This window comes from Coturnix japonica, chromosome 5 (assembly GCF_054131305.1).
Source record: "Coturnix japonica strain WE chromosome 5, WE-NBRP24, whole genome shotgun sequence".
Taxonomy (NCBI): domain Eukaryota; kingdom Metazoa; phylum Chordata; class Aves; order Galliformes; family Phasianidae; genus Coturnix; species Coturnix japonica.
The window spans coordinates 23,807,360-23,828,245 of record NC_140667.1 but is presented as its reverse complement, the minus strand read 5'-3'; the positions used below and the strand labels follow the sequence as shown (position 1 = coordinate 23,828,245).

At 56.9% G+C, this 20,886-nt stretch overlaps 3 protein-coding genes across 6 annotated transcripts; 1 reads left to right on the top strand and 2 right to left on the bottom strand.

The window, feature by feature from the left end:
• The first annotated feature begins 342 nt into the window (after nt 1-342).
• On the top strand, nt 343-14,439 carry MAPK8IP1 (mitogen-activated protein kinase 8 interacting protein 1). 3 transcript variants are annotated; one of them, XM_015864371.2, is made up of 13 exons: nt 343-425; nt 5,084-5,189; nt 7,419-7,652; nt 8,644-8,754; nt 9,312-9,393; nt 9,591-10,466; nt 10,833-10,908; nt 11,316-11,488; nt 11,712-11,821; nt 11,940-12,059; nt 12,652-12,722; nt 12,948-13,046; nt 13,435-14,439. In XM_015864371.2, the coding sequence occupies exons 1-13, from the start codon at nt 358-360 to the stop codon at nt 13,505-13,507; spliced, it is 2,199 nt and encodes a 732-aa protein (XP_015719857.2). In that variant the 5' UTR covers nt 343-357; the 3' UTR covers nt 13,508-14,439. The 3 variants fall into 3 exon arrangements, with proteins under 3 accessions (XP_015719857.2, XP_015719855.2, XP_015719858.2); XM_015864369.3 differs by lacking the exon at nt 343-425 and adding an exon at nt 473-629; XM_015864372.3 differs by lacking the exons at nt 343-425; nt 8,644-8,754 and adding an exon at nt 473-629.
• FREY1 (Frey regulator of sperm-oocyte fusion 1) lies at nt 13,611-15,617 on the bottom strand. The gene is made up of 4 exons (XM_085550268.1): nt 15,273-15,617; nt 15,024-15,091; nt 14,778-14,929; nt 13,611-13,922 (listed from the first exon to the last, which is right to left on the bottom strand). Exons 1-3 carry the CDS (start codon nt 15,368-15,370, stop codon nt 14,796-14,798), a joined length of 300 nt encoding a protein of 99 aa, XP_085406394.1. The 5' UTR covers nt 15,371-15,617; the 3' UTR covers nt 13,611-13,922; nt 14,778-14,795.
• A 379-nt stretch (nt 15,618-15,996) lies between these two features.
• Nucleotides 15,997-20,879, bottom strand: PEX16 (peroxisomal biogenesis factor 16). Of its 2 annotated transcripts, none has more exons than XR_001555616.3 (11): nt 20,691-20,879; nt 20,576-20,611; nt 20,418-20,494; nt 19,639-19,772; nt 19,236-19,342; nt 18,885-18,965; nt 18,312-18,464; nt 17,876-17,948; nt 17,382-17,605; nt 17,213-17,277; nt 15,997-16,515 (listed from the first exon to the last, which is right to left on the bottom strand). XR_001555616.3 is itself a non-coding variant. In XM_015864394.3 (11 exons), exons 1-11 carry the CDS (start codon nt 20,842-20,844, stop codon nt 16,457-16,459), a joined length of 1,059 nt encoding a protein of 352 aa, XP_015719880.1. In that variant the 5' UTR covers nt 20,845-20,879; the 3' UTR covers nt 15,997-16,456. The 2 variants fall into 2 exon arrangements, 1 of the variants encoding a protein (XP_015719880.1); XM_015864394.3 differs by having other exon boundaries at nt 17,486-17,605.
• Between the last annotated feature and the right edge of the window lie 7 nt (nt 20,880-20,886).

The following is a 20,886-nucleotide window of genomic DNA, read 5'->3' as shown; positions in this document are numbered from 1 at the left end:
TACCTTCAAGGCTTCTTGAGACAGCCCACAGTGTGTGGCAGGAGAGGCCTGGGGGAGAGAACTGCTGGGAGAAGGCAGAAGGGGGTAATGTTCACCCATGGTCCAGGGAGGTACAGGCCTGTGAGGAGTGTGAGAGCACAGTGAGATCTGATCTGTGGACTCCAGGCATTCCCCTGCTGCAGGCTGAGGCCAAGGGAGGCTGGCACAGAAGGGATGCTCTAAGAGAGCAGGGGTGACTGGGTGCCCTTCCTCTTGAGAGTGGCCCTGCACGTCCCTCACCCTGGGCAGGAGCCCCCAGCACCCCCAAGCTATTGGGGCTCTTGGGTAGTGCTTCCAGCTGTGAGCACGGCTGGGTGCATGTGTCGGGAGGGGTCACACCTGCCCGGCAGCTTGGGGGGGCCGCGGGAGGAGCCCCCCGGCATCAGGTACGTCCCTCCTCGGCGGCCCCGCCAGCATCCCCTCCCTCCGTCCTCCATCCTCCCTCCCTGCTCCTTCCCCGCCGCCCGCCCTCCCTCCCTCCGCCTGCATGGAGAGAGCCACGGAATGGCGGAGCGAGAGAAAGGAGCCGCATCCCCGCCCGCCTCCTCCCCCTTCTTGGGGCTGCACCTCGCCTCGCCCCCCAATTTCAGGTACCGGTCGCTTCCCTCGGGACCCCTGCAGGGCTGTCCGGGCCGCAGCGCCCCGGGGCTCTGCTCCCCGTCTACAGCAGCCCCCTTCCCCCTCCCCCCCACCCAGCCCCGCGCTGCCACTGCGGGCCCCCACCTCCTGCAGCTTCTGCATCCGCTGCAGCCCTTTGACACCCCTAGACCCCTAGCCCACCCCTCGTGTTTCTTCACTCCCCCCCTCCCCCCCACGCCATGCATTGCTGAACCCCGCCTGATCCATCATCCCCTACAATACTGCTTCAGCGCACCCATACATTGCTTCTTTCCCCCCCCTATTCCCATGCCAGCTCCGTATACCTGTCCTCATTTCCCATTCAGCCTCCCGCTTTCGGCCCCACACTCCCTTTGTCACCCCCCCCAACCCTCCATCCCCCATTCTCCTCACCTGTCTCTCCACCTCTCCCCAGCACCAAGCTCCATCTCTTTCTCCACCCCCGGGAGAGCCTTTTTCTAGCCTTTTCCTAGACCAACCCCCCCTCCCCCGTCCCCCGGTGAGGGAAGCAGCAGCCCCATGCGAGCAGGGGTGAGTGTGCCCGGACACATCCTCACCGCTACACCCATCGATCTGGGATGCGGGGGAGGCTGCCCCTGTGCCGCCCCGTGCAGCCTCTCGCGGCGACTTCCGACTGCATGGGCCGGGCCAGGCACGGCCGGAGGTGCCGACCCACAGGGCCAGTGGGGCTCAGGCCTGCCGCTACCTCCTGTTAGCGGCTGTGGGATAGGATGCATTCAGCGGGTAAGGGAGCATGGTGGGCAAGTGAGCCTTGCTTGCCACCCTGGGCAAACCAGGTGCTTCTGGGGCTGTAACATCTTCAGCCATTGCTCTCCGCTTGGCTCCATCACACTGGGGTGCTGAGGTGGTGTTTCTCGTGTGTGCGTGGTTGGCACTGGGTGGTTACCTGGTGACATGTTGGAGGTGGGAATGAATAGAAGCTTCACACCTGGGGCTGCAGCTGGGATCCAGATGCTGGTGATTCTTAGCCTGCCAGCCCTGCAGTTCTATAGATCGGTGGCTGGATGCTGTCGAGCTGTGTCGGGTTCTGTCCATTTCCTTCAGCCCTCTGCCCCCAGGTCCTCTCACTGGGCGCTCCAGTGGCCGCCTGTGATTGCAGCACTGCCTGCCCGAGCCGCTGGGCGCTGCTGCAACATGGCTGGGAGAGCTGCACGCCCAGCAGCTTCACGCTGCGTGGGGAACGGCTGCCGCCGGGCTAGGAAGGGGACGGGGGCTGATGAGGACGCCGGGCTGGCCCCGTGTGCAGCACCATCCCAGGGATTCTGCTCATCGAGGGGCACTGCCTCGTGTGGGAAGTGATATGGTGACTTGAATAGCAAGGGGATGTGGTGAGCAGGTGATGGCACTGAGGCTGGCAGGGCCCTGCAGGCCACAGGACTGCTGGCTTTGGTGTTGGCTGTTTTGGGGTGGTGGGTAGTGAGGGGAGAGCTGCAGGCTCAGGGCCTTTGGAGGTGGCTTCCCACTGCTGCAATGGCGTTTTAGGAGGCAGAAACAAAAGCTGTTGTCTCTTCCATCCTCCACATCATCCTCCGAAAGCCTCGTGCTCAGGGTTGTGTCCAGATGGAAAGGTGATACAGCCAGGGCTGCCCCACTGCACCTGTGTCTGAGGGGCCTGTGTGGGGGCGATGGGCTGGGTACTGAGGTGATGGGCTGATCATCCTGTCAATGCTGTGGTGAGTGATGATGTGAAGGGCTGTGTGCTGGGGCAATGGCAGACTGTGTATTGAGGTGATGTGCTGGGTGTCAAAGTGGGTGATCCTGATTTTTGTGATGAGATATCAAAGGTTGGTCTGGATCTGAGGGACCTTGGCAGCCGGGCTTGCTGGGCCCCCCTCTTTGTTGTGCTGCCCTGACCAAGTGCCAGCACCAAGAGCACACTCTGCTGAGCCTGGCCCCATCTCCTTACCCTATTTTCCCATCTCTTGCCCACCCCACGGCTCCTCCTGCTCCCCAGCTCATCCACTGGCTCCCTCCCGCAACAGGCTGCTCACAGAAGACGCTGTGGGCGTGCACAGCTCCTCCTCCTCCTGCCTGGATCCTGCTGTAGAACAAGCCAGCTGGAGCCTAGAGGCAGACTGGAGAGCTGAGTACATCGAGGGCAGCAGCCAGGGGGGTGATACAGTAAATGCCCCCTCCCTATGAGGGGATGTGGATTACAATCCTGTTAGCACTCTCCTGGTGTTGCTGCAGTTGCAGCCATGCTCCTCCTGCAGCCATGGCTACTCGCGCACTCACCATTTTTGGGTGGTAGAGCAGGGGATGCCATCCATGTCACAGGCGTTTGAAAGCAGATGGGACACACCTTCAGGAGGACCTCTGTGGGCACAGTTCCCTGTTAGACCTATTCAGGGTTTTGTGGGCTGTGATGGAGCTGATGATGTGAGTGAGAGCTGCTTTGCCTTGCTGGTGTTTTCAGCCTCTTTCAGAGGCAGGAGAGAAAGACATGGGTGTTCCCATGGAGGGCAATGAAAGAGAATCTTCATCGCCTTCCTTAGGAAGTCCTGGAGCATCTCTGTGAGATAAGGAAAGGGTAAAGTAACACAGAGACAGTTGTTTTCTTTAATTAACTCCATTGAGCCAGGAAGATTTGAACAGAGCAAAGCTGATATGGAAGATGGAGTCCATGGTACCACTATCTGCAAGCAGAGAGATACCAAATTCAGCGCAGCTAATAAAACCCACCAACAGCACTGAACTGGGAGGCCTGGCAAGGACCCCTCCTTTGCCCAACTTGGTGCAGCGAGGGCAGGGGAAGGAGTGGGTGGAAGGGACACCAGCACTGGGTAACCAGATGCCCGCTGCGGGTGTGGGGACCGGCCGCTGGAGTGCTCCCAGGAGCCGGGCTGGCTGGCTGGCAGGCGGAGGCAGTCAGCATCCCCAGCAGAGAGCAGGGACTTGGCATCAGCTCAGCTGGGGAGGTTATTTTTTGTGGTTTTTTTTCCCCTCCAGGACAGCTGATTCCATCTATTTTTAATGAGCTTGCCCAGGTTGCGCAGTGAGGAGACAGAGCAGCGCCAGCAGCCATAGACTGCGCTGGGGCAGCGGGCACCTGGAGCTCGTTCTCTTCTCACCACGGGTTGGGGGCTGCCTCAGGGTGGGAGCCTGCCCCCCAGGGAAGGGGCCTCCTCAATGCAGCTGCCCCCGAGCATGGAGTCGAGCACGGAGGAGGAGAGCTGGCTGGAAGACCACTGGGAGAAATGGTAGGGGACCGGCAGGCCTGGGGTGAGGGCTGTCCCCAGGGCTGTGCATGGGAACAAGGGGCAGCCCCTCATTTGTGGGTGCATCGCCCTCTGCCCCAAGCAGTGTCATTGGGCAGCAGCAGACTCAGAACTGGGTGCAGCTCAACATTCTCGTGGCTGCTCGGGAGCTGTGGGTGTGGGAATGTGCAGAGTTTGTCAGTGGGGCAGGAGGGAGCTGCAGCATGGGGGCAGAAGGGCTGCACGTGGGGGTCCCTTCTGCCTGTGGGTGCAGGCGGGGGACAGCGCTGGCCGCCCACACAGCATCTCCCCATACCTAAGGCAGGGCTGTGCCCTGTGCTGGGACCCGTGGTGGGCAGAGGTAATGAGCAGATGGTAATGACACCAGCGACCCATGTAACAGGAGAAGAAATCGATTTGTGCATTGAAGACTGTGCTGAGAGCCTCCTGCTCTGCGTCTCTGCAGGCAGCAGCAGTGGGGGATGTGGGACTCTCCTAGCAGAGCCCCTCTGCATCTCTTGGGGACACCTCCATTCCCCGTAGCCCTGCAGGGGGGGTGCCGTGGCCGGCAGAGGACTCTTTGACTGGGCTCTTGTGTTTTCCTCCCTGGAATAAGCATGAGGAGCATTGCGGTAGTACGATGTAGAAATGTTTTAATGCACAGGAGCCAGGAGCTCCCTGGGGATGTGAGTGAGCACGTGAGGAGCGAGGCAGTCAGCACATTTACAGCCGCTAAAAGGAAACCTCTGCAAACTTTCCAAAGGGACATGAAGAGTGTGTGAGGCCATAAGGGAGCCTCCAGGGGCTCACTGGGGTGCTGAGAAGCACCAGTGGCTGCAGGAGTGCTACAGACACCGTGGAGAGGGAATATGGCACAGAGGGGGCTCATTGCTCTCTGTATCAGGGAGCACCTTGGCTGGGGCAGCAGCTCTTGAGCCTGCTTGTGAGGATCCACTCTCTGCTCATTCTACAGCCAGCGGGTAGGTGTGTGTAAAGGCTGCAGGTCTCAATGCGATCTCATGTCCTGGGGTGTCCACCTTCCAGCTGTGCCCTGCCATCTTCCAGCTCTCCTCTCAGAAGCATCTCTTTTCCTGGTCCTTCTTCCCTGTAAAGATCCAGAGAACCCCTCCCAGGGGTTTTGGTGCTGCTCCCTGCCTGCATCCTGGCCCCCATGTGCCATGTATGACAGCAGTCTCCACTCTCCCCAGGCTCACCCACGACATCAGCCTTGAGGAGTTTGAGGATGAAGACCTCTCTGAGATCACCGATGAGTGTGGCATCAGCCTACATTGCAAGGACAGCCTGGCCGCTCGGGTAAGTGCATGCGCTGGGGTGGGGATGAGACGGGGTTCTGTGCTGTCCTGTGAGTTTCATGCTGGTAGTGAGCAGGGAGGTGTGGTGAGACTCATTCTCGGGGAAGCACTGGTGGGCTCCTGCAGCTTCTCATATGGGACCTCCCTGGGGTAGGGAAAGGAGAACTCTATGATCTGCCAGGTCTGTTAGGGGCTGCAACCCTTCCCTGGAATGAGGATAAGAAAAATGTGCTCTGTTGCCTATGTACAACAGAATCCTTCTGTTGGTGGGGTTTGTTGAGGAGTTTCTGTGTCTTTGTACTATGAAGAGCTCTGTGCCATGGCATGAGTGGTTGTGGTACCAGGACTGAGCCCTGTGCCTTGCCCAGCACCCACTGTAGGACACCCTGGGTCTGCTAGTTGCATGGACACAGCGAGCTGATCCTAAACACAGGAGTGGAGCCTACACGCTCAGGAAACAGCTGCTAAAAATACATCCAAATGGCATACATGGGATGTGAAGGATGGCCTGAGGAGCAGAACTGAAAGCAGAGGCAGTGAGAGGGCTCTTCAGTCTGAAACATGGTGGGGAGAGCCACGCTCTATCAGAGCTGTGGAGGATGGGTCTCACGAGATGAGAGCCTGATGTAGGTGGCTGCTGGAAGTGCCCGGGCCGGGGGGAGTGTTTTGGATGGGTCTGGTTCTGTGTGTTGTGCAGAGCCTGGAAAACTGGGAATAACCCTGGCATGGAAATGCTGTCTGAATCCTGTAAGGATGGGCCTCTGCTGAGGGCAGGAGCTAACCTGAATCCTCAGTGAAGGGTCCCTAAGGAAAGGGCAGATGCCATAATTCCCCTGCAAACAAGGAAGGAGCTGGAGCAGGTAGCTGCTGGATGTGGACAGGCAGGCAGAGAGGCCCAGCACAGCCAAATACCCTCTCAGAAGACAGTGCCTCGACAGAGGATTTGGGGTGGGTTTTTTTTAGGTTTTTGGGGTTTTTTTTGGTTTTGTGTTTTGTTTTTTTTTAATGCTGGAAAAACAATGATGACTTCATCATGGGCTATTTTAGCAGATCTCCAGAAATAGTGGCTCCGACACGCAGCCTGCAAGGCACGGCCGGCTCCTCCGAGGCAGGGTGCAGAGAGGCAGGTTGGGAAGCACAAGTGCAAGGTCTTGGTTTCAGGTTTGGCCTTGTTCTGTTTGTCTTGAAGTGCAGGGCCCCTTACCTCTGATTGCTGCAAGGCAGGATAGCAGGCTGCCCATTGCTAGGGCTTGTTGTGCTCTTCATGTTCTGAGAGCTGCTGAAACTGTTTGATGCGGGAACCAAACGTGGAAAAATAAAGTAGAATAAGCTTTTTGGGAATGTCAAGAAGAGTGCCATAGGGAAAAGAGCTGGGATATGCCTGTATTAAATCCTCATGCTCTGGGCCTGTGCTGGATGCACAAAAAGTCTTGAACCAGCCGTGGGAAGAACAAATCCCTTTGGTTTTACAGCAGAGTAAGGCTCCTGGAAGTGCCAGGCTTCTCCCTGCCACCATCCCTGCCTCAGTGCAACCTGCACCAGCTGCAGCTGCCTGACCCGGAGGCTGATGGCAGCACTGTGGTGGCTTGGTGCCAGCTACCCGGTTGCTCTGGGATCCCACTGCATGGAGCAGAGCCAGGCTGAGACGCAGCAGCACAGCGGCTGCTTGCACCCTTAGGGTGCTTTTAAACAGCATCCTCTGCCTCTCCTTTCCAGCACCTTTGGAGTGTGAGGCCTTACCGGTGGAGAGAAACAAGTGGTGTCCACCCATGCCCAGGGCCACAGCACAGCCTCTTGTGCTACAACCCATTAACACGGACCAACAGCAGCTGTAGTTTCCTTTTAGCTATTGAATCCTGAACGTAGCACTGCTCCTACAGCGTATGTTGCTCAAACTGTTTTGCTGTTCTGCATCCTTCTGGGACTTTCCTCCTCTGAGTTTTCCCAGTGATTCGGGATCATACCAGCAGCCTGGGCTGGCTGGCAGCAGCAGCCCACCTTAGCTAGGTATCACGGAGCCAGCCGGGGATCCCCCCCCCCCTTTTCCAATGCCTGTTTCCTTGTTAAAGCTCGAAGCGTCCGAGAAGAGGCGCGTCAGTGGGGGGGGGCTTGGAGGGGGAGAGTGCGGGGAGCGGCGGGGAGCATCCCTGCGCCTTTAAAAGGCTGCGACCGGCCGCCCGGTCCCGTCCCGTCCCGCCCCGCCCGCTGACCGAGCCGCTGATCCCGGCAGGGCCGCGTGAGCCGGGCGGGCAGCGCGGCGCGGGCGGCGGGCGGCGGGGAGGGAGGCCGACTGCAGGCCGAGATGCTGCAGCTCGACCTCATCGACGCCGCCGGGGATGCGCCGGCTGAGGAGCAGACGGCGCCCGAGCCCCTGCAAAAGGAGCCGCCGCCCGCCAGCACCGACAGCTACCGGCCCAAGCGCCCCACCACGCTCAACCTCTTCCCGCAGGTGCCTCGCAGCCAGGTGAGCGCCGGCACGGGGGGATCTCGCGGCGCTGGGGGGATTCTGTCGGGGATGGGTGCGTGGTCGGGGACGTGGAGGGATGCGGGGGGAGATGAGCTCGTTTCCTGCTGAGCCGAGCCCCCCGAGCGTGGGGAGGCTTAAGGGTGGGCTGTGCCCGCCCCGGGCCCGTAGGGCCAGGGTAAGGGGACAGGGAGCGGGGAAGGGACCTTAGTGGGGACGGGGAGCTAATGAGGCGTGGCAGCCTGAACGCGTGAATGAGCCATCCGTCCCAGCGCCGCGTCCCAGATCTGGGGCTGCCAGCGCCGCAGCCGCAGCCTGGGACGGGCCGGTGACGCAGCCCTGTGCGTGCGCTCGGCTCTGGGACTGGGGCCCTTCTCCTGGGCGGCTACACCCGGCAAGGGGGGCATCGGTGTCAGCGCCCCGTGCAAAATCGCAGCGACAGTCGCATTACCCGAAATGGTGGTCAGGAGGATGGGAGTTTGTCTCGCTCACTCTCAGGGCTTGCAGGAGGTTTTGGATGGGGCGTTTTCCCAGATGCAGTAGTGGGGCTGTCCCCAGGAGAGTTATGCTGGAATCCCTTGGCCCCATCTCTCCTGCAAACCTTGCAGACCTGCGCAAGGTGTGCTGCACACAGGGCTATTTTTGCCTTCCTCCTGCTCTCAGCAGCGGCTTCTCTTGCCAAGTAGGAGGATTTTCATGGCAGTGACGTGCAGCTGAGGGGCTTGAAGCTAGAGGCAGGTGTCCCTGCGGGTGACAGATGGGGCGTAGTCGGAGCTAGGTGTCACCAGCCTGGAACCTGCAGCTGATGCCAGCTCTGCCTGAGGCCATGGGTGGGAGGAGGAGGAGGAGGGCACAGAGCCAGGACAATGGCTGCGGGGCAGCTGGCACCGGGGACAAAGGCAGCAGGGATGGGGAGGTGGGGGGCGGGGGGGAGCCTGCTGGAGCATAATGGACAAGGGGACAGCAGGCAGCCTTGTCCCACCCTGCGCAGGGACCCCGAGGAGCCGGTGGCACGTGGGAGCCACATCCAGCTGGGGGGACGGGGACGGCAAAGGCCCCCCCCGGGCAGCTGGTCCCAACCAGCGTCCAGACCTGCGGAGAGGTATTTTTGGGGTGTGTGGGTTGTATAGATGGTGGGCTGGGGAGGGGAGATGGTGGTGTCCTTGCAGGGGATGGTGGAGGCTGTGGGACCACACTGGGATCCATGGGCGTGGTCTGTGCTGAGGACTTTGGGGACAGGAGCTTTCCCACACAGGTCTGATAAAGCTGGCAGCAGGAACACGGAGTGCCTGTGCTCCAGGACAGGGAATCCCATGGATCTTAGTGGGCATTAAGGCAGAGGGTTGCTTGCAGTAGAAAACCCAAGAATCCCAAGCTTGGTGCTTGAGCAAAAACTAGCAGCACAGAAAACGTGGCTGCTGCAGAGGGACAAAGACTTGTGCTGCCCCCAGAACCATCTTCAAAGTCTGGGAGCAAAGTGTGCACTGGCTGCACTTGAGGATGGTCACAGCGACCCTGAGGAAGTGCTTGGGTGGTCTCAGGCATTGCCCAGGGACTGTGATGGCTCTGGCTTCTGCACATCTCTGTGGGGCAGGCAGGGACAGGCGCCACGTGCTGTTTACTGCTGGAGTGACAAGGCGGCTTTGTTCTCCTCCCCAGGACACCCTGAATAACAACTCTCTGGGGAAAAAGCACAGTTGGCAAGAGCGGGTGTCCCGGTCATCGTCCCCTCTGAAGACGGGTGAGTTGTGGGGCTGGTAACTGAGAGCAGCCCCTTGCACTCTTTGGTAGCTCCTAGGAGTCAATCCTTGGCCCAGGGCCGGGGGCAAGCCTTGCCGAAACAGAGGGTTGGGAGACTGTCCCCAGTGGGCATGTGTCCAGCTTGAGTCTGGGGCATCCCTATCAGTGGGAACACAAATACTGCTCTTCTCCTCACAGGTGAACAGACCCCTCCCCATGACCACGTTTGCCTGAGTGATGAGGTCAATCACCAAAACAGCACAACCTCCACCAAAGACCGGGGCACATCCACGGAGAGCCCATGCCGGCGCACGGCAGCCACCCAGATGGCACCCGCCTGCGTTGCCTCATCCCGGCCCCCCGAGAAGCACCAGGCTGCCAGCCGACCCCCACCCCACGGTGCCAGTGTGGTGGTGGTGACGTCGAGGGCTCCCGAGGCCCACCGGGACCGCATCCGCTACCAGACAGATGTGAGGCTGGAGGCCACTGAGGAGATCTACCTGACACCTGTGCAGAAGAACTCAGACCCGCTGGAGACCGAAAAGCCGTTCCTGTCACAGTCCAGTGAGAACCGTATGTCTATCAGCTCCGATATCGACACTTCCAGCTACTCAGCCCTGGCTGGGAAAACCAACCCCTCCATCAGTGAGGAGGATGAGGTGCTGGACTACATGTCCTCCCCTGACAAGACGAGCCTGCCCCGGGCCTCCTGCGGCGGTGGGAGCAGTGGCTACCGGCCAGGCCACGGCCTTCAGAGAGCATCCGTGAGCTCGGACACCAGTGCCCTCTCCTACGACTCGGTCAAGTACACGCTGGTGGTGGATGAGAACGTGCAGCTGGAGCTGGTCAGCCTCAAGCAGTGCTACTCGGGCTACAGTGATGAGAGTGACTCGGCTACTGTCTATGACAACTGCGTCTCCTCACCCTACGAGTCAGCCATCGGCGAGGAGTATGAGGAGGATGCGCTGAAGCGCGACTCGGTCTGCCTCTCTGAGGACTCCACCCCTGAGGCGGACATTCATTTCTCCAAGAAGTTCCTCAACGTCTTCATGAGTGGCCGGGCGCGTTCCTCCAGTGAGTGCTGGGCAGGGAGAGGATGTGGGCTGAGGGCTGCATCCCCTGGCAGCCTTGCTTGGCCCTGGTACCCACTCACCCAACCCAGTGAGATGGAGAAGCTCCAGTGGGCACTGGCTCCACGGCCTGTGACCTCTTCTCTTGTGGTTGGGAAGGGGTGGGCTGGAAAAGCCTTGTGAACTGCAGGCAAGGATAGCTGGAATCGTCAAGCTGTTGTTTGGTTTTTTTTTTTGTCTAGTGTGAGGTATGGCCAAGACAGCACCACCTGAGCTAAGGCTGTGGGGCGTGAGCTGAGGGTCTTGTCCTTCCCTGTGTGTGGTGCTGATGACAAAAGCTGCAACGTTCCCCCTCTACCTTCCTCCCCAGGTGCTGAGTCCTTCGGGTTGTTCTCCTGCATGATCAATGGTGAGGAGCAGGAACAGACCCACCGCGCTGTCTTCAGGTGAGTGTGGGGCACAAGCAGTGTCCTCCGGTCCTACCCAAACCATGGAGCTTCCAGCATGGGAAGCCTGTGAGCTGAACCACAGTCCTTAGGCTGGTAGCATGCCCAGCAGGAGCCAGGCACTGGCTGGGCAACATCTTCTTAAGGGCTGAGAGACCTCCCAGGGCACCCAGGACCACTGGGAGCCACGTGCCATAGGGGAAACCCTGAATTAGTGTCAGGTACCATCTCCTTTTGAGCCACTTGACCCACTCAGGTCTCTATTTAGCGCATCAGATCTTATCTTCTTCCACCTGCTCCCCAGCTGTGCTGGCCACAGGCCTCACGCTGCCCTTGGCCAAGTGGTGTGTTGGTGAGCATGCCTCTAGAGCTGCCAGACAGCACAGTGCTAGTGACTCCCTGCCCAGGTTTGTGCCTCGCCATGCGGACGAGCTGGAGCTGGAGGTGGACGACCCTTTGCTGGTGGAGGTGCAGGCAGAAGATTATTGGTACGAGGCCTACAACATGAGGACAGGGGACCGGGGCATTTTTCCTGCCTACTATGCTATTGAAGTCACCAAGGACCCAGACCATATAACAGGTACCAAGCCTCCATACTGTTTATGTCCCTGATCTCCTACCCAACTCCTCACCACGTAACAGGGGGTGGAAGGAGGACACTAGACAAGGAATGTCGTGGCCATGGGCAGCTCCAGCCAGTAGTGGTCAGAGCTTGTACCCATTGCTGGGTGGGGGACGGTGCAGGTCTGTGAGCATGGAGATGGCCAACAGAGGTGATCCTTGCCATGTGCTCTGTCTTCTAGCTCTGGCCAAGAACAACGACTGGGTGGACCAGTTTCGAGTGAAGTTCCTTGGCTCGGTGCAGGTTCCCTATCACAAGGGCAATGATGTACTGTGCGCGGCCATGCAGAAGGTAGTGTCCCACTGTGGGCTAAGCCTGCCTGGGAACAGGGAGGAGATGGGAAAGGGTGAGCCATCTTTGCATGATGTCTATGAGTTCCAGGGATTTATGTCTCTGTCTCCCACACCAGATTGCCACCACACGCCGCCTCACTGTGCACTTTAACCCACCCTCCAGCTGTGTTTTGGAGATCAGCGTGCGTGGGGTCAAGATAGCTGTGAAAGCCGATGACTCCAAGGAGCACAGCAAGGTAGTGCCTTGCTCACCTCATCCCTTCTACTGTTGCTGCTCTGAGCTGCTGGTGCCCCCAGGCATGGTCACATAGAAATGTCTCCATCCCGTGTGCTCTTTGTTCCATGAGAAACACCATCCAAAAGGTTATAGGCCCACCATTGGGGTCCCTGCAGCCTAGTGAGATCCCAGCATTGGGCTATACAGCAGACTGGTGCCCTCACAGATGCCAAGCATGTTGCTATGCTAGGATGATGTGAACTGAACTGCACCCCTAATCCATCAGCTGTTCCTAAACCTTTCTGCTACTATTTTGAGTGGTGTCCTCCAAATCTTCCCTGTAATCTCTTTAGCTGGGCATCGTGAGCTGCTGATTAGCGCTCTGCATAAGTAGCCTAGCAGAGCGCAGCAAGATGCTGGGCAGAGGCAAGTGAAGCCTTCCCAGCAAGACTTTTGGAAACCTCCCTTGTGGGTGGGTGTAAGAGTGTGGCCGTGGGTACTATTGTGGAGAGCTGGGCTCAGCCTGAGCATTATTTCCAAAGCTGGAGTCCAGCTGTCCCACAGGACTGCTAAGGAAGAAAGCTTTGACTGCTCTTTTATCTGTCCCCCAGGTAAATAAGTGTAGCCATTTTTTCCAACTGAAGAACATTTCCTTTTGTGGATACCATCCAAAGAACAACAAGTGAGTAGCAGGAAGTGTGGGGCAGCTATCACTGCTTTCCCACTGCCAGCATCCTCACCTCACAGCTTCTTGTGAGGAGCAGCCTTTGGGTGGGAATAACATTCCTGTTATGGGCCTGAGCATGGGAAGTGGTCATTGCTGGAGGCTGAGCCCCAAACCCCTTTGCCAAGGTATTTATTCCTGCTTGTCTGCCAGTCCGGTCTTACTTGCTCTGTTCACCCTCAGATATTTTGGGTTCATCACCAAGCACCCTGCTGACCACAGATTTGCCTGCCATGTCTTCGTCTCAGAGGAGTCCACGAAGCCACTGGCAGAGTCTGTAGGGTAAGTCCTGGGGTGGGAAGAAGGTGCTCCCTCCTGAGGGACAGGAGGAAAAAGAATCTGGCACCTCTTCCCTACATTGAGAGGCTCAGGGATAGAGCCAGAGCTGACGCTGCTATAGGCAGCATATTCCTGACGGTGCTGGAATGAGTCCCAGTGCAAAGCTTTGCAGGCAGATGGCTGAAACCCAGGGGATGTGTGGAAGCTCAGAGCTGAGATGGAGGCCTTGTTCCAGCAGCACCTCTGGGCACTAATGCATGAGGCTCCCAGAGCTGGATCAGGGTTCGATCTGAGAGCTGGACAGGGGGCAAGGGCGAGAAGGGGAGCAAAATGGGCTGCATAAATACCACGGGGAGAGTGCAGCTGAGCTTTGCTTCATGCTGTGTTTCAGGAGGGCTTTTCAGCAATTCTACAAGGAGTATGTGGAGTACACGTGCCCCACGGAAGACATCTACCTGGAGTAGGGGCTGGCACGGGCACCTGCTGCACAGCCAGGGCTGCAGTCTCACCCCTTCCACGTCATGCATGGAAAAGAGCTGCTCTGAGATTGGAGGAGAAGCAGGTCCAGGGAACTGCTCCCAGGGTCCTGTGCTGCCTCTTCATGGCTCCCCTTCCTCAGGCTTGGGGGATAGGGAGGGGGGAGGGCTGGACAAATCGTGTTTATTGTAAAAAATATTTAGTTTATTCTATTTGAGAAGTGCCCACTGTCTGCCCAGCCTGAGTGCTGGAAGGGTTGGCATTCTCCAGCCCTTCCCCACTGCAGGCTGGGGTGAAAATGTCTCCTTGCTGTGACCATGGCTCAGCTTCCCATCACATCCCTCAGGGGTGACTTCTAACGCAGTGGCAGAGTCAGATTCTTGCAGGATGAAGACGCAGAAGCTACAGCCAACAAGAACTATATGATGTCTCCTGCCAGGGCAGAGACCATCACTTCCCTGCCTGGCCCTGGGGACAAGGCTGCTGGGCAGGAAGGACAGAGCCCAGCATCTCTTCTTCGAGTGCCAGAGAAAGGATGAATGAGCTGAGACAGCTCACCCCTGCCTCTGCCCACATCCCTCCTCTCTTGTATCTGTGCCCTGGGGAGAGATTCCCTCCTACCTCTGCAGTGACCACACCATGGGGAGGGAAGCGTTTCTGTCCTTGTCCCCCTCTATCCCCTCCAGCTGCAGGTGGCAGAGGCAGGACAGGGCTGAGCCACCCCACTGCAGTGGTTCTCAGCCCTTTGCAGACTGGGGTGCCTGCCAGAAATGGAGCAGGGAAGGGCTAAAGCCTGCAGGGAGCTGTATGCAGCTCCAGGGAGGTACAAAAGCTCTCCCAGTCCCTGCAGCCAGCGGTCTCCGTGCTTCAGCTGGATCTGCTGTGATGGCAACAACTATTAAATATGATGGTTCATGGAGCAGGGCTGTAGTGCTGTTTGTGCAGGGTGGGTTTGGGCCCTGGCTTGTTCCTTCACTTGAGGAGGTTGGAAGGAGTTGAAGTTTCCCAGGTGTGCAAACCTTGGCGGTCAGAGACTACTGTAAGATCTTGGCATAATGTAATTCTTGCTTTTCCATTTACAGAGCCAGAAGGAATCTGGCTATAGCTTCCCTGTATTTGCCTTTAGGTTGTTGAAGACCACAATAATATCCCTTCCCAGACTTTTCTTTTTCAGGCTAAGCAACCCCAGCTCCTCCAGCTTCTCTTCCTATTTTGTAGTGCAGCTGGAGCGGCCTTGTTCCTGCACCCCAGACCTACCTGAGTGCCCTGCTTCTCTCACAGCTGGGCATCATAGTAGTACTCCAAATCAAGGTCGTCACGTTTGGTTTTGCCAGCCCTCTGCAGTACTGCTGGCTGCTTCCGGGGTGTTATGGTCTTGAAGCGAGGCTGTTTTGGTTTAATGCCATAATCTGTGGGTAGACAGTGGGATGAGGACTGGGAAGCTGTCTATGTCATCACTGGAGGAATGAATGCATAGGAGGGAGTTCAAGGGAAGAGCTGTACCATCCACCAAGCCAAAGTGCTTCTGTGGGAGCTCCAGGGGGGCAGAAAAGTCCTCAGGGACAGAATAGCTGCAGAAGAAAACCAGAGGTGGGAGTGAGCCCAAAGCTCTCTGGAACTTGCCCGCATCAGCGATACAAGACCAAGCCTGGTCCAGGAGCACTGCAGTTACAGAAGAAGGCACATCCAATCCCTGTGGCATTACTGCAGGTACTGGGGCAGGGAAGAGGTGGGGAAGAGAAGCATTATCACCTTTGGTGCAGGGGCAGAGGGAGCACAGCCCCCAGCAGCAGAGCAAGCAGCAAGAGCCAGTACCTCATTCTGAGCTCTGGTACGCACCACTGTGCCATTCTGCTGTGAGGTCACAGAGGAATCACCTGGGTAGCCCAAGAACTTTTCACCTCTTGTACTTAAAATCATAGAATGGTTTGGTTGGAATGGATGCTTAAGATTATCTAGTTCCATTCTCCCCTGCTACAAGCAGGGACACCTCTCTCTAGACTAGATTGCTCACAGCCCCATCCAGCCTGGCCTTGAATGCTTCCAGGGACAGGGCATTCATAATCTCACTGGGCAACCTGTTCTGGTGTCTCACCATCCTCACAGTAAAGAACTTTTTTAATTAGGCTTTCTTCTTTCTGGGCCTTACCTTCTTGCACTCTTTCCTTTTCAAATTCCCAAATGAACGGAGCACAGTTCACTCAACTCATGACTTTCATTCTGCCATGTGGTGGTAATACAGATGCCATACAGTGCCAAGCCCAGTTTGGCTGCTAAGGTAAGAGGACTGTGATTCCTGTATCCTGGGGGGCCCATGAGGGTGGTTCAGGTAGGAAAGCTGTCATGTAGACCAGAGCAAAAGGCTTCTAAAGGACAGTATAGAAATGGGACCAGGCTAGACAACTGCAAAAACTGTTGTTCCTGATAGAGAAAGGCTTGCTGGCAGCCCAAATCAAAGGAAAAGAGCTCCTTCAGCTCAGTTCTTTCCATTCAGTCAGTTTATTTGACAGACAAGCCCGCTCCAAGCACATAGGCCAAGCATGGCCAACACAAGCAGGCAGCTGCAGGTCAGTCTCAACGCCACGAGGTGGGAGACTATGCTCTCCAAAAATCTCTCCACTGCCTGGTTTTAGTATAGCACAGCCATACAAAAGGAGAAAAATCAAGTGCTTAAAAAAGGTCCCGTCACCATCGCCGCAGCCACAACAGTCCATAGAAAGAGGTGGCCAAAATCTCTCCACACACCCTACGTAGTGTCCATCATTCACAGCCACATCTGTTAAAAAATTATGTACATCCCCCTCCCCACCCTGCACAACAGGAGCTTCTCATTGATGGTTCAACTGAAAATTAGACATAATCAACATGCCTTCCCCCAGCCCTCCCTTAGAAACATCCATTCCTGATCTTAGCAAATAAGAATCATCTTCTCCTCATCAGCCCCAGTTATAGAAATAGATTTTCTGCCAGGCAGGCAAGTAGTCCATCAGTGGCCCTGAAACGAGAGAAGAGATATCCCACATTTAGAAAGGCAAAAATCTAAAGATGCATGTAAATGGTGCCAATACCCTCTCCTCATTATGATACCCAACAGTTCCAAACCTCTACTTTCACAGCGAAGAAACCCATCAACAGAATAATTATATTTGCCAAGATGGGAGGTAATGTTGGGATGTAGTGCCAGAGATTAGAGCAGGACCAAGGGCTGAGTGAAACACAGTCAGCACAGACACCATGTGGGACACCACTCTCTCAGTGCTGACACATCCAGCTTCTGGTGGGAAGGGACTCTGACAACAACCAAGGGAAAAACCTGCATGCAGTGAGTCAGGAGGACACAGCAAAGAGAGAGACAGCTCAGCAGTAATGGGCAGGTGCAAACACAAAAGCAAATGCTGTACAGCGAAAAATGCTTATGCTGGCACAAGGCTTAATACAGGTTCCAAGGCCTCTCTGAAATCATTAACTGGAAGAGTGGCTCCCGAGTCAGCCAGCTTTGTGCCTTCCTCAAAGAAAGGACAGTTCTACAACGTCTGTGTATTGTACCAATACAAGGTACACTGAAACTAACCATCCCAGGGATGTCCCAATTCCTTCTTCAGGTCAGAAGCTCCTCAACAAATATTCTGCTCAACTCCCATGATTTTACTTCATCTACCAGAAACAGGGATGGAGCAATGGGACCCACTTACGTGTGACAAAGCCAAGTCCAGGCACATAATCAGCCAACAAGCGCAGAAGGAAGAGGATCCTGGCCCTAGGAAGAGAGAGAGTATGAATGAGTCCAGTGGGATATCTCCCATCCCAGCTGTTGAACACATTAACAGTGACAGCAGGAGTTAGGCAAGGGCTTGTATTAACCTGGTCACAGGCACCCAGACCTCTTCAGATCTGCTCACCCAGTCCCCTGATGCTATTTCTGTTCAAAGGGAAATTCTCAGCAAAAGCCCGACAGGGCCCCTTACTCTGAGTATCGGTCATAGAAAGGAGATCTCAACAGGTAGTACAGCAGTAGGATAGTCCGTCTCCTCAGCTCTGCTCGCTCTCTCCTGTTCAGGTCCTTCAGATCACTCAGCAAGCTCAAACTGGAAGGAGAGGAGCAGAGAGTGAACTTACAGCAACAGCAGCCAACAGGAAAATTAAAGTGAATTTCTAAATGCTTTCTGTCCTCAAGTCCCTACAAAGCAGTCTGCACCATGACAGAGAGCAATGTGCTGCAGAAAATACTCCAATATGCACATCTTCCAGTTAAAAACAAGGCTAGCCCCTACACACGTTTCTGGCAGTACAACCCACCACAGAGTGGGAAGCAGGGGGAAGTGTGAATTTTCAGCAGCCACCCACAAAGAACTGACCTTGAGATATCCAGGACTGCTGAGAGGAGCCAGGGTTTCCATGATCTCTGTCCCCACACTCCCAAACTCAATACTAGCAATGTACAGTCAAGGAATAGAAAGAACCAAATAGGCCTAACAAGAGGTACACCGACAGACAAGCAGTCTGCTAGGTACCAGCAAAGCTTTGCAGAGTCCAAAGGAAAACACTCTAGGGCAGTGCTGGAGGGCCCCAGGGAAGGGGCTGGAGGTCTCATGCACATAGCTCAACTGGCTGATGCTGGCCATCAAAGATGTAATGGAGGAGTTCTCAGGCCCTTGCACAAGCAGAGCAGCAGTAGGAAGAGGAGTGTGGGGGTGATTCCACCCTACACCACAGCTCAGCAGATGAGCCCATAGCACCCTCTGCTGGCACCCAGGGTATAGAGAGTGCTCTCATGTAGCCAGAGCAGGATACAGTGGAGCAGAGGACGGGTAACATAGATCGATTCTGCAATGGTTTCTTGGAGACCCAGAGGAGTGGGAGGCTGGTTCATCTCCTCTGCTCTTCGGCTCTGCGTCTCCTCCCTCTGCTGGGGGGACCCCCAGTGCCTGGACTGCAGGGAAGGAGCTGAAACAAGCACATCAGGTCACTCACACAACGAGTACCTCCCACAAGCCAGCTCACGTCTCTGTGCTGCAAAGTGGGAGAGCTCGAAGAGATGCACAAGCAGCAAGACTGTGACTGCACTTCCCCAGTTGCTGCCACTGACCAGCACCCTCAAAGCTTGCCTGAACAAGGGAGGGAATAGGGAGAGATATTCTTAAGATTCATGCTTCTCAAAGCAGAACTACCACTGGTCTTGCACCATGTGTGAGAATTCCTATTGCTTTAATACTCCCCCATGCACGGTGCCCAGTGACTGGCAGGATACACCCCCATACAAGCTGATCAGGTTTTGCTCTCTACTGCCCACACCCAGGCCCATACGTGAAAGGCACACAACAGAAGCAGCTCAGGCAGGGACAGAGAACAGGCTCAGCTACTTACTATTTTGGAGAGATCGCACGACACGGCTGGAACGCCTACCGACATAGGTCTGATCTTTCCCTGAGGAGCTGCCTTCCACATCTGCAGGAGAAAACAGCCACAAGGGTGAGGCTCTAAAGGAATGTATCTCAGCCTGGTCTCTGTATTGTCAGCAAGAAGACTGGACTGAAAGTTTGATCTAGCTCAAAGCGGACCATCTTGAAAGGGCTGTTACAGAGCTCTCAGAAGGTGAAAAGATACATTTGCTTGGCACTGCCCAGGACCATCAGTACAGTAGACTCACATTGACTCACAGCTTGATCGGCAACTCAGCCTGTATCTCCCAAGCCAAAGACAGCACTGAGAGCTCACCTTCAGAGTGGAGAGACTGCTGCTGCTCCCTGTTCAGAGGCACTATGGGTGGAGATGTCTGGATGCCAGCTTTATACCACAGCAGCAGCACGAGACGGAGGATGGCCCTGTGGGCAGACACACGGGAAGCCTTCAATACCCAGATGTGGAGCTGAGTCGTGCTGTGCCTTAAAGGTGACATTCCCAGAAGAGGGAAACACACAGGTCCACTCAGGGAACAGGTGAGAGGTAGTGAACCCTTCTGCAGCACAGTACCCTGCACTGTAGGAGGCTCCAAACTCCCCCAGCCTCAGGGACCAGCTGCTCAGTCTTGCTTGGGATTTTTCCTGAGGTAATACCAAGGCCCCTCTAGATTCCCCTTCCAAGCACATGCAGCCCCTTCCCCACCGCCTGCAGCACTTACTTAGCCAGCTGGATGAGGACAATGATGGTCCATCGGCCCATCTCCCCCCACACCCTGGCTGTCCCCATCTCTGCAAAGACCTCCACACATTCTAGCACGCTCAGCCAGGTCAGCAGCTTCTGCTGGGGCAGTGACTGCAAAACACAGGAAGGGGGACAGGATGGAGGTTCTGCTTGTAAGTTGAAAGACGCACAGTCCAGTCTGGGGGGACCCTTGGAGCTAAAGGAGTGATGTCCCTGAAAGTCACAGCCTCAGAAACAAGAAGGGCCGGGACACTTGACGACCTGGGCACAGCTGATGGGTGCACTTGGAGCACAGGGTCCACTGCTGCTCCAAAGCGAATGCCTGCCAAGCACAAACTCATAGCATCAGTCTGGATCCCAGGCATGAAGAGCACAGCAGCACACCAAGAGAACTTGCTGGTGCTGTTCATCGCAAAGCATAGTGTGTATTGCTTGAAAACCACCCAGAAACACGACAGAGCTGAAGTTCACCTCACCCCACGCTCAGGTTTTAATCACCACGGGAAGTGACTCTTCTGCTTTGCTGGCTGGAACACGGGGTGTGTGACAGACAGGGCCGCTTGCACGGGCTGACACTGAGCCACCCACATCCAGGCCCATGGAGCGGGCAGGCGTGAAGCAGAGGCCTGTCTGGGGAAAGAGAAGCTCTCCTCCTCCTTCCCCAAAGGGCCTAACCGAGGGCTAAGAGCCGGCACGGGGCTCTTGCGAAAGAGCCGGCATCCAGCCGAGCGTTCTCAGCCATAGGGCCCCGCTTACCGCCGGCAGGGCCCGGGGCAGCTCCTTGCGCAGGATCCAGTCGTTGAGCAGCACCAGCAGGTTGGAGGCGGAGTACACTGCAGCGGGAACACGGCGCGGGGTTACGGAGCGCCGCGTGCCGCACGGCCGGGCCCCCCGCCGCCCCGCGCCCTACGTACCGAGCTCCGACAGCTCGTGGGCGTCCGCGAAGCGACCTGCGGGGAGAGAAAGCGGCCGTGACCGGGCGCACACGGGCGGAGCGCGGCGCCGAGGCGGGGCAGGGCCGTTCCGCACCTGGCAGCAGGTAGGACAGGCCGCGCACGGTGCCCTCCAGCTGCGCGGTGGCGGCCGGGTGGCGCCGCACGTAGTGCTCGTAGCGCTGGCACAGCTGCCGCAGCCGCCGCACCGCGCCGACACTCGGGGCCGCCGCCTTCTCCTCCTCCTCCATGCTGCCGCACGGCCCCGCGCTTCCGGCCCCGCCGCACCGCGC

What these genes read in the sequence shown, in the direction of transcription:
- MAPK8IP1 (XM_015864369.3), top strand. Translation starts at nt 544, where the DNA reads ATGGCGGAGCGAGAGAAAGGAGCCGCATCCCCGCCCGCCTCCTCCCCC. An exon ending in AGGACAGCCTGGCCGCTCGG is followed by an intron (nt 5,190 to 7,418) that starts GTAAGTGCATGC and finishes TGATCCCGGCAG; the next exon opens with GGCCGCGTGAGCCGGGCGGG. An exon ending in TGGCCGGGCGCGTTCCTCCA is followed by an intron (nt 10,467 to 10,832) that starts GTGAGTGCTGGG and finishes CTTCCTCCCCAG; the next exon opens with GTGCTGAGTCCTTCGGGTTG.
- FREY1 (XM_085550268.1), bottom strand. Translation starts at nt 15,370, where the DNA reads ATGGCACAGTGGTGCGTACCAGAGCTCAGAATGAGGTACTGGCTCTTG. An exon ending in CCTCTGCCCCTGCACCAAAG is followed by an intron (nt 15,092 to 15,272) that starts GTGATAATGCTT and finishes TTTCTTCTGCAG; the next exon opens with CTATTCTGTCCCTGAGGACT. An exon ending in GCACTTTGGCTTGGTGGATG is followed by an intron (nt 14,930 to 15,023) that starts GTACAGCTCTTC and finishes GTCTACCCACAG; the next exon opens with ATTATGGCATTAAACCAAAA.
- PEX16 (XM_015864394.3), bottom strand. Translation starts at nt 20,844, where the DNA reads ATGGAGGAGGAGGAGAAGGCGGCGGCCCCGAGTGTCGGCGCGGTGCGG. An exon ending in CCACGAGCTGTCGGAGCTCG is followed by an intron (nt 20,495 to 20,575) that starts GTACGTAGGGCG and finishes TTCCCGCTGCAG; the next exon opens with TGTACTCCGCCTCCAACCTG. An exon ending in TTCTATGACCGATACTCAGA is followed by an intron (nt 17,278 to 17,485) that starts GTAAGGGGCCCT and finishes CTCTCTTCCTAG; the next exon opens with GGCCAGGATCCTCTTCCTTC.